This window comes from Anomalospiza imberbis, chromosome 13, assembly GCF_031753505.1.
Source record: "Anomalospiza imberbis isolate Cuckoo-Finch-1a 21T00152 chromosome 13, ASM3175350v1, whole genome shotgun sequence".
Taxonomy (NCBI): Eukaryota; Metazoa; Chordata; class Aves; order Passeriformes; family Viduidae; genus Anomalospiza; species Anomalospiza imberbis.
Genome location: NC_089693.1, coordinates 3,154,067 through 3,165,326, shown reverse-complemented (window position 1 = coordinate 3,165,326; position 11,260 = coordinate 3,154,067). Strand labels below are relative to the sequence as shown.

The 11,260-nt window shown below is 37.3% G+C and overlaps 1 protein-coding gene across 8 annotated transcripts in view; it reads left to right on the top strand.

Moving 5' to 3' along the window:
• ASB7 (ankyrin repeat and SOCS box containing 7) overlaps positions 1–11,017 on the top strand; it is a 29,694-nt gene extending 18,677 nt beyond the window's left edge. Inside the window, exons 6-9 of one of the 8 annotated variants that reach the window (XR_011003631.1) lie at positions 376–542; positions 1,312–1,413; positions 7,286–7,383; positions 7,699–7,715. Coding sequence is in view for 2 of the 8 variants with exons in the window: in XM_068203618.1 (XP_068059719.1) it covers positions 7,286–7,383; positions 7,699–7,761 (161 nt within the window). In the remaining 6 variants the exon portion in view is untranslated. Of the gene's footprint in view, positions 1–375; positions 543–1,311; positions 1,414–7,285; positions 7,547–7,698 lie in introns of those variants that run through there. The other 7 variants (XR_011003627.1, XR_011003630.1, XR_011003629.1 and 4 more) reach the window with 7 other exon arrangements.
• The last annotated feature ends 243 nt before the right edge of the window (positions 11,018–11,260 follow it).

The following is an 11,260-nucleotide window of genomic DNA, read 5'->3' as shown; positions in this document are numbered from 1 at the left end:
GGGGCTTAACGGGAATTTCAGTTTATTTGAATCTTATACTAAGTGATTTATATAGAAATCCATAGCTGTAAGTTTTATATCTGCATCTGAAGTTTTGAAGAGTATATTTGATAGTAAAACAGGAAACAGTTTTTATTTTTACAGTAGATTAACATTTTTAAGGCTAAAGATTAATAGATATTAAATATCAAAGTTATCAAACCAATCTGTGTCTTCAAGTGAAAGCAGTTGCATGCTGCATATAAATGTGATACTATTTAGTAATCTACATATAAGCTGTGAGTAGCTATTTTATTTTTTATACTTGGAAAACGTATTTGTACAGTTTCAGTTTCTCAGAAAACATCATTTGTGAATTTCTTTTTGTTTTGGTAGGTATTGTAATCGGTATTAATGGCAGCCTTTAGCCCAGGTCCCCGGTTGGGAATAACAGGCAAGAAACCAAGCTCTCAGAAATACTCAGTATTGGCCCTGAGAGTCTGCAAGAAGATATTGGATTTTGGGGTTTGACCCTGAAGGTCTGATATTCTTCCTGGTTACAGGTAGAGATTCTTTGCTCCTAGAATAATTCCAAGAGGAAGTTATTCTATAGTTGTATTTCAGTATTTAAGCACAAAGCTGGAAGTTAGGAACAACGGAGTTTTTGACCATGAGTCTGCTGTTGTCTTGGTGTTCAGACTTGTGTGTTTTTCTTTTTCCCCCTCTCTCTTTTTTACAATACAAAAATAAGCAAAGTCTCCCTGGGAAAAAAACAAAACATATTGAGGATGCAAACTACTCAATGATTTTATTAATAACTTCCTTTTCCTTATCTATATTACACTTTCCTTTTTCAAAAAACATTTATTGGCAGCCTCTGTAGTACCTAAGATCATTTGATAAAGAGTTGGTTTGGAGCAGTGTAAATGTTTCAATTTTCACGTGGTCTGAACCGTCCTCTTCAGGAGTGTTAATGTGTTCAGCTTGGAATGCACTAATGCAAATTAAAGTAGAGAAGCATGTATGTGATATATAGAAAGATAGAGATACATAGAGACTATTATTGGTAGTGTATGTATTTATAAAATCAGTGTGCCATCACAGCCCTGGATGAAATTATTTATTTTGAAATTGAATGGGATTGAGAATATTAAAACTTACAAAATGAATGTGGGAGGTAGAAAACATGCAAGTGTTAGAAAAATATGTAAGGGCTTAAATAAACTTCAACATATTAGAAATATCAAATAGGATCTTTAGAGAAGGGAATTTTTAAAAAGCCTGGAAACTTCCCCCTCCCCATAGCCCTCCTTTAACTGAATCTGTGTTCAGCTTGGGAGCAGGAGGGGCTGTGAGGAGCTGCTGGTCTCTGCTGAGGCAGAGCTCAGGAAATGACCTGGCCAGAGCAGTGTGAAGTGGCTGGTGTGGAAACAGGTACCAAAGAACTCAGTTCAGTTCTGGAACATCATCTAAAGCTCACCCACTGAATTTAACTGCGAAAGTTTCAGCTGCATTCCTTTTCTGATTTTTCAAAGGGCAAATCTTTGGCTTTGACTAGAGAGTGTAATTTTGTGTTTAAATTTATATAGCACTGTAAATATGCAGAATAACTGAGACAGAAGTTCTGTTAAGGAAATCCTTAATCCTATGCATCCTTTGTCTCTATCCCTTGGCTAAATCAAGATAACTTTTCGCTACAATTTTATTTTTTAACTGGAAGAAGATTTTAAAAAGTTTCTCTCTGCATAGTTTTAACTTTTATAAATACAGAAGTGTCATAGTGAATTAAGTAGATTTCTACATATTTTATTTCATGGATAATTGCAAAAGAAATGGTATTTTCATGTTTGTAATAACATAGCAGATCTTAACTGGAATCTCAGGCTTTACTTGTTTACTTGGGTGCTGCTGGAAATCTTGCAGCGATGATTGAGGTCTGCTTTGTCGTCCAGTTACACAGGGACCTGAGATAAGGGGGTTATTTTATAATTTTCTATTCTGCAGTTGACTGTATTAAGTAGTTGAATCATATTGTGTAGCTATATACAGTTATTTACTTTGAAATAATTTTTTAAGAGGCCTTCATAAAAGAATCAAAGACTATTTTTATATGTGACACTTAAGGTACAGCATGCTCTACTCCCATACACCTATGCTGTACTCTGCAGAAATAATTTTAAAATAGCTTAACAATGCGTCTTAAGCCTGTCTTGATGTTCAGAGCACTTTATTTACTGCCTCCTAAAAATAGATAAACATTATGGTGTTGAAATTCTTAGCTGCATTTCCATAGCAATTTCAGTGAGACTGAATTTACAGAGATGTCACAATTTTTTTTTTTAAATACCTTTGCAAGCATATTCAGATCTTAATTTCATTGCCAAATACACCTGTTAAGTATAACATTGAGCCTCACTGACATTCTGCTTTTTCATATAGGAATTTTCAGTCCAAAATAGTACATAATTTCTGTGCCAGATAGAGTGAAATTTAATAGACATCTAAAACTCATTGTGGGGAATTATTTTTCAGAGACCAATGAAAGCATATGTCGGGCTCAGACATTCTAGCAGAGACACACTGAACACAAAATTAAATTAGAACTTTTAAAATAACTTGTATGATAGCCAGTTAAAAAGCTCTCTGTGTCCTGTCGAGCTGGAGGAATTTGTTCACGCTCTCAATGCACACTCTTAATTCTGAACTCATCCCTGCATGTCTGATATTAATATTTTAGACCTATAGATTTTTGATGTTAGCTCTTTCCGACCTTTTGAATGCTGGAAATTATTCCAATATTCTCCAATTCTTCTGCTGTTGTTTTTTACAGAGTACAAGCAGTGCATTTCCTAAACTTTAGACCTGCTGCACTGAGCAGCCGAGTTCCCCTTCAGCTCAGCCTCAGTCATTCCCTCGGTGATCCCAGCCTTTCCCTGTGATCCCATTTTTGTGCATCCTCCCCAGTGTTTCATGGCTGGCAGGTGTGAGTTTCCAGCTGATAAGTTCAATTATCTTTTTTCATTTCCCCCCCCCCAAAAAAGCCAACAAATTCAGAACTCAGTTTAATTGCCAGCACTGGCTGCATTCCTTCACCACTGTGAAATAAGGGATGGATTTAAGGACTTGCTGCAGAAATAAATACTTCTCCTGGTATTATAGAGGAACTGAGCTGTTGCCAGCATACATCAGCCTGGTTTCACCATATTTTGTAAAATGTTTCAGAAGATTTTTATTTTTAAGTTCCCTTTGTAGCTAAAAAGAAATTACCAAATGGTTTCTCGCTACTGTTTTCAGCCTTTCAGAATTCCCAGGAGGGGGAGAGGCTCAGTTTGAGAAACACCACTCTAAGGGTTTTTGGAGAGATGCATTAATATTGTAGAGAAAACTGTGGGCGGCTTCTGAAATATGTCACTGATGTTATTTTTCATTTTTTTATTTCTTCAGAATCAGCCTATCCACTTGAAACCAATGGCACTGATTGTTTGCTTTAAAAGTACTTTTCTTTTAGTAGTTAGAACAATACATCAGAGGGGATCTTCTTGCAGCCTACAATGTATTAATTTCACTTATTCCCAAGTTTTCTCTTGGGTAACAGAAAGGTCAATTCATGACTGTTGCCTTTTTACATGGATTTTTTTTCTCTCTATCTGCAGTGGAGGAAATGGGTAGGGATTCCCCTTTTCCAGCTTTACAGCACTGGATGAAAGTCCCCAGTGTTGTCAGAGGCATCACAAATATGCCTTATTGGTCCTTAAATATAGATTTACTGGATGAGTTGGTGTTTTATTTCTTGGGGAGCACTGTCTGCAGAGGGAAGGCACAGGTATAAATGCAGAGCAGTTTTAACAGGGACACAGTTCTTTGGCCAGGTAGCAAATCCTAAATGGAAGTTTTGTCTGCCTTGGGGATACAACAGCAAACTCTCCGATGTCATGCCAGAAAAATCTTGAAACTGCAAAAAGAAAAGGAATGGAGTTTTGAGTGGAAAATCAGATTAATTGTAATCACTTCTTGCTGTTCAAACATCATTATTTTCCTTTGCTTTACCAGAAAAAGCTGATCTTTTAATAATAATTTAAAAGGCTCATTTTCTTATTCAAGTCAAATAATAATTTAAGTGGGGAAAAGCTCAGAAACGTACTTTGTTAGCAGCTGAAGAACTGATTTAGGAAAATGCTTAAATTTGATACATATTGAAGTCTGCTGCATCTAGATTAGAAAAAAATCAAAAAGCAATTCCTCTTGATTCTTTAAACTCATGCCTTAACATTTCTTGTGTTTGGAAGAAGCTTTTCTGTCAGGTTTGGGACGCTGTACACAAGAATTGCATTGGTGGGGATTTCTGCTTTCCCTTCCAGCACAAGCTCTGGAAGGCAAAAGATGAATTATGCTTCTTTTTCCTGTAATTAATACTTTCTAATTTATTTGATTACTGCTTTAAAGCTTGCAAAATTGACTGCAGTGTGTAATGATGTGGTGAACACATGAGCAAATCCAGAGTAACAGCAACAAGGTGGCCTTCAGGGATGTGCTGGATGTTTTTAAGGTGATCAGTAGTTTTATGGGGCTGTTTTGCATGATAGTGGTAATTAGGCCAATCGTACCTTTCATGTTTGTGGGGTTTTTTTGTTTCTTTCTCTTTTAATTCTCTTCCTTTCCAGCTTATTTGCCTAAATAACTTCCCAAACTTGTGATGCAGCATATAACCAAAGTTGCAACTTCCTAATGGTTTTTAAAGAGAACTTTATTCATCATTTAACTTGTCGTACTTTGCCAAGTTACTAATAACATTTTTCATTTGCCAAACTAAGGTTCACTGACATCGGTCCGTAATCCTTTATTTTTTTTTCCTTTTCATTCAGATGCAACCAAGAATGAGTAAGTGTTCCAGACACCGTTTCTAATAAATCACAAATGCATTAATAACCCTGGAATTTGCAAGGCGTGACCTAAGACACCAGCAGCCACTAGATGTAGCAACTGGTGCTTAACACTGGAAATGTCCATTGTTAGCACATTCTCAGGAAATATTTTTTAGGCTTATCAGGGGAAAATGTCATACATTTGATAATCGGGTCTTTTTGAATTACTGATGACCAATTTCTTCTGGGTATTTTAAGTTGTCTGTTCTTTTATGTTCTCAAAAACCACCTAGGATGTTAATTAAAAGGCATTTATTTCTGAAACCAGAAATCAGTGTCTCATAGCTGATTTATTGTGTACTCTACTACAGAAAATACAAAAAGTCCTCTAGTCCTTCGTCATTTCTAATGCTGCTGTTTGCAGTGAACTTTTGCTTTCTGAACCCTGTTTTAAAGCATCAGAACTATTTCTTTATCACCATTAAGATTGCTTGGTTTCTTACCAAAATAACTTTCCTTTCCCTGAAGTTTGAGTGTTCTGCTGTTGTCTGAGTTGCCTAAATTCTTTCCTTCAGGTGGAAAAAAAAAATTGCCAAGAAGAAACCACTGGTGGACAAAGTAACCATTGGTCTGTGTTCTAAGTCATGGGTGAAGGATTTAACTAAAAATAAATTGACATTTAGGTGGTGATAAGTATAATAAAAGTATTTTCAACTTACATAAAGGAAACTCAAATTTTCATGTTTTTTAAATTTCAAACCTAATTTCTTTAAAAGCAGACTGAGACCATTTTCATGCATTACTTCTGCTGGCTTGCCCAGGATAATTTTAGTGCTTAAGATAAATCCCACTGTCTAAAAATCCCTACCTGTCTGTCAGCCCATTTCTGTAGATACCAACAGAAGCACCTACATTGTTCAGGGTGCTGAGTATTTTGAATTTGACAGTCATCAGGTCCCATAACCAAGTCTTGGCTTGGAGGAAAAAAAAAATTAAGAAAAAGAGGCTTGCACAGTTAAGTCAATGATCAAAATATTGATTAGCACAGCTTTGATGTGTTACTGGAATAACTCCAAGAAAGCTGTAGCAGAATGAGGAAAAAGCACAAAGGCAGGCAGTTTGTTCAGAGGTTTGGAATGGTTCCCATGTTGGGGGTTGTTAGCTGGAGTTTTCAGCTTTGGGAAGAGGTACCAAGCATGAGTGGAGGATGGAGGTTTATATAAAGGTATGTAAAATCATGACTGGCGTGGGAACAATTATTCATTATTTTCCTTGTAACTCAAAAGAATGGCAGGCATGCAACAAAGCCATCAGGAAGCAGATCTAAAATAAATAAAATTACTTTGCAGTTTTCCAGCCAACGCCTAATTATATTGTGAAATTTGCTGCCACAGGATGTTTTGGATACTGAAAGTATGAATGGGTTCAAAAAGCACTAGACAGATTTACAAAGGGCAAGCTATTCTCAGCTATTAAAGACATAGATCTGTGTGCAATCTCTGGGCTAGGAAGGCCCAAAGGCACCAGTGCTGAAAGCTAGAAGGGTTTATTGGGGCAGGATTTCTCAATGTCTGTTGTTCTGCTCTTTTTGTCTTTCTTTATTCCTTGGGATCCATTGCTGGGTTCATTCAGATACAAGACTTGATTAAGGTTTCTGAGATTATTTTGGATAGAGGGACCAAACCCCAGTTGTTTCTCAGGGTGTTTGATTTTGAATAGTTTCCTGGTAAGAATGAGCTTGAAAGAGAATTGATTATTTTGGAAAATCCTTGCCAGGAATGCTGAAGTTTGTATTTGTCCTTGTTTAGGGCAAATTAGGGAGAAAGGACAGGCTAGGACAGTGTGATACCAGTAAGGCTTTTCCTGTGTGGACAGTGGTTAATTCACATTTTCATCCCTTTCTGTTGGAGGAGGGTTTGGCTGCATCCAAAGCCTGAAGGCTTTATCTTTTCATTAGAAGGGAAGGAAAACCCCAGTCTTCAACTCTGCCACAGCTATCCTGGAACAACTTTTATAAATCTTCACTCTCTGAGGAAACTTCCTAGTCCTGTTACAGCTGAATTTAGAATTTCTGTCTCATTGTTTGAAAGAAAAGCAAGACTGAGGGGTTTTTCCCCCAAGGATAGAAAAAAAATCCACAATTTAAATGTAAGAGTTCTGCTGTTGTGTGATGCATAAGCATATGTTGCCATCTGGTGGGAATCCTCACATAGGTGAAATCACTTTACACTGGCATCACTAAAATTATGTGCATAGAAAAATGTTTTTAGGATTCATCCCCTGGTTTCATTGAGTTCATTTAAAAAGTATTAACTTGTAATTTTTCCCTTCCCTCTCCCTCTTAGGAAACAGCAAACCCCTGTCACTTTGCAGAGTAAATGATGTCTTAAAATACATTTAAAATGTGATCATTTTATTTTTATGTGTTCCTTTTGTCTTTCCAGGACAGCCCAGAAACTTGCAAGATCTATGCCGAATTAAAATCCGTCAGTGTATAGGCCTTCAAAACCTCAAACTGCTCGATGAACTACCCATTGCCAAGGTCATGAAAGACTACTTAAAACACAAATTTGATGATATCTGATATCCATGAAGAGAGGAACTGTGAGCAAGTTTAGTTCTATTCCAGATACTGAAGAGGCTTGTTGCCTTGCACAAAGTATATCCTATGCAAATTCTGATTTTTCTGTGAAGTCAGAAGGCAGGTATACACTTCCTTGGGTTTTTTATACCACACGCTAGAAGGTCTTAATTTTTGGTTTCTTGGTCCAAGTTTAAAAGGTCCAAGCTTTCTATACAATATTGCATTTTAAAAATTGCTGTTGGTTTTCTGTTTGTTTTCACATTATGTGTGCAGACTTGCCGTGGAGATGGAAGGCAGCCCCTCGAGGGAAGTGCTTGGTTTGAGTTGGCATGCTGAGCAATGATGCAAGAACATAAAAGTTTGGAAATCAAGGCACCAATCCTGCAAAAGGATACAGATAGACCTCCAGAGCCCTGTTTGTTAGGACCTCTTGTCTCTGCCAGGTGTTTGTTTCTGCAGGACAAAGGGAAGAGGGGATAATCGATGTGTCCTCGGGTACTGTATTAATATAATTTGGAAATTGAGGAAAAAAGTGCAGTTACCTTGTACAATTTGAGGGTCTATGGGTCTATACATTGGCTTTTTTTCTTTTTTTTTTTTTTTTTTTTTTTTGGCATTTTTCTTTTCCTAATTACTGTAGTTGGGATGCCCAAAAAATTCAGGCCCTCTTTCCCAGCATTGCCCGTTGAATGGGCTGTTTTTAAGTCTGTTTTTACCAGTGACAGTACACTACAGAGAGGCATAGCCTCTGTATTTCTTACATGAACTTAAGAGGAAAGAAATTTCGATTTTTTTGAAGCCAATGTATTCTGTTGCTCATACAGTGCCTCCTGTGCAATAATCTCTCTGATGTGTTTTCCCTTGATGTGTGATTCCCCCAGTATTCCTCATTTAGGCTCAGTGCGTTATTTGTGAGAGCGGGAGCTGCTGCCTCACTGTAGTGTTGATATGACATTACAGAAATGGTGCAGCAGTTGCTGTTCATTATTGCTCCCTGAATTTCATGAATGTATAACCTGCTTTATTTCACTTTCAGCTGAGATTTTTTCTACGGGTTCTCAGCCAAAATGTGTCAAAAAAAAAAAAAGGTAAATTGGTTTTAAAAGCAATGTGGGGGGTGGGTGTTGTTTTGACTGCTCTGAAATTCAGTTTGTTTCAGGTTAGAGAGCAGAAAGTGCACATAAGTTATTAACTAAGAAGGCAAACCCCACTGACACTGAAAGTTCAAATGTTGCAATTAATCTGAAAGTGGAAACTGAGAGGAGTGCTGAAATCTGGCTACTGAATGTGTCTTGCAAAGTTTTGTTTCTGATCATAGGAAAAAATTCATTTCTTGATCAAAAGATTGGGCCAATATGTGCAGTTGTTTCCCTCTCTTTATTTTCAAGGCATTACAGACTCAGCATAAGGTTCTTGCCAGTGTTCTCTACTTTTATTTTGGCATCTGCCTGGCTCCAGAAGAGCCCCTCTGATAGTAGGAATGCTTTTGTACCGATTGCACCAACCGAAGTGGGAGATGAAAGGAATGATGATGGCTTTTAAGTTTCACACTGTCACTTTCAAAATACTTAGTGTTAAAAATAGGAAAAGCAAGGTAAGGCAGGTAAACTCATATTATTTAACTCTGCTAGTTCCTTTTAATATTTGATAACCCTGGGCTGCAGCTCCCTGAGAGTGAACCTTATCGCTGCTAATGGATGCACCGGAACCATGGCAAGCAAGGAGGATTATCTGTCCCCATTGTGCCTGGCATTGCATCAGGATTCCAGACAATGAGGGATTTTGGAGATTCATGGCTCAGAGGGTTGGCAATGGGCTGCTGAACCTTTTTATCTCCAGCTTGTACCGGTTCAAGTCCAGCTGCTGGAGCAGTGACCAGAAGTTCGCATCTCGGCAGTGTGAGCGAGCAAGTCCAGCCTAACACCCTGCACTGGGTTGTAGAGCTTGTAGTGCTTCCTCCTGGTTGTATCTGTGAAGTAGGGATGGGCTGTGAGCTCGAGTGCATGGCTCAAATCTCTTGGCCCCTGTGGAGGGAAGATCAGCCATTCCAATCTTTGAGCTCTCCAGTGCTGAGACAGGGCAGACTGGCAGGTTTTAACACAAATCTTCCATTTTCTGACATGGAATCAGGCGCTTAAAACTGTTTTCTTAAAAAACAAAAACAAAAACAAAACAGACTTAGTATTGTTCACTACACTTGTAAGTTGGTCTAAACCAATGTCCTTCCCCACTGAATTTTTACAGTAATATTTTCTAAGGTAATCTAGAGTATATTTTAGTTGCAATCTATATTAAGGCAAATTATTTGTTCTGTCTGTTGCTGTGACTGAAGAAAATTATGAAAGACTTTGTTGGTAACAAGAATGCTATTTAATGAAGAAATGTGTAATTCCATTATTTATTGTTTGAGGTTTGTTTTTTGGTTATTTCTTTTAAGTAACTGACATCTAAAAGGGAACACACATATGTTTCAGGCCAGTAAAAAGCCTTTCATTTAAATTAATTTTCATCCTCTCCTCTCCCCAGGGTGGAAGGAAGCCCTCACCCTTTTTTGCAATGCTAAGCCATCTCTTGTAGCTGATTTCTCACCTTAATTCTTGCAAAGCACCACAGCACTTGTGAGTCTGAACCTACTGATAGTTCTGTGCACTATCTCTGGTTATCCATGTACTCAAGTGCAGGTAAAGTAGGATTATTCGTTGATAATGCTACCCAAATTTCAATAAGGGGGAATTTGGTCTTTTTTTTATTATTTTCAATATTGTGCACAAATACTTTGAAGAACAAACTGACCTTTGTTTTTCATTTGGACTAGAATGTGGAAGGAGAAGTGCATAATAGAGACTTGTGATGTAGCCTCGTTCCATTACCTTTAAATTCACGGTTGAACACTTTTAATAAACCTTAAAAATTGGCAAACACACCAAAGAATCAATATGAGTAAAAGACTCTGATCATTAACAAACTGCAAACCTCATCCTTTAAAACAAAGCAGAAAGTTTTTTGTAAATATTTATGTTTATAAATGTACAGCAGAGTAAGAGTGTTTTTTAGATTATTTAATTACCATATTTCTAAACTATTTACATTATAGACAATACTTGTTAGTTTGAAAAGCTCGAGTGGGTTTGTTTTGTTTTGGGTTTGTTTTCTTTCTTTCTTTTTTTTTTTTTTTTTTAATTCACTATCACTCATGCTTGGAATAACTCTGGCTTCCTTGGGATAGCGTGGAAAATTTGGTTTTCTGGCTCTGATTGTCAGTCATAGGAGAACACATCTGGACAAACTCTTCAGATAAATACCCAGAGGCAAAAGAAAAGATATGGCATCTTTACCAGGATGGGCTGGTTTGGAGGAAAAAACCTGCCCACAAGTGCAGCTTCCATGCAATGCTGTGTTACCAATACCATCATGTGTTTTGTTCTTCCTTTGCAATGTAAGTTTTTGCTTTGGGTCAATTTGAATTTAAAAAAAAAAGAAAAAAAAAAAGAAAAAAGTTAAACCTGGTTAAAACCTATTTTTGGTTTATGTTCTGTTTATTTCTAATGTAATGTTTTAATAACATAATACCACTTTACACATTTTCTCTCCATGTTTGTCTGTCTCTTCTACTCCTGTTCCCTTCTCCGGGGTTCATGATTCTGTAATGCATTTGGGACTCAAAATGCCCCCACAAATGGGAGTTCAGATGTCTCATGAGTTGTAATGTGATTTTTTTGCCAGTAAATATGGACAAAACCCTCATGGAATAGTTTGGGGTGGAAGGCACCTTTAAGTCCCACCCCTGCCATGGCAGGGACACCTTCCCCTATCCCAGGTTGCTCCAGTCCCCATC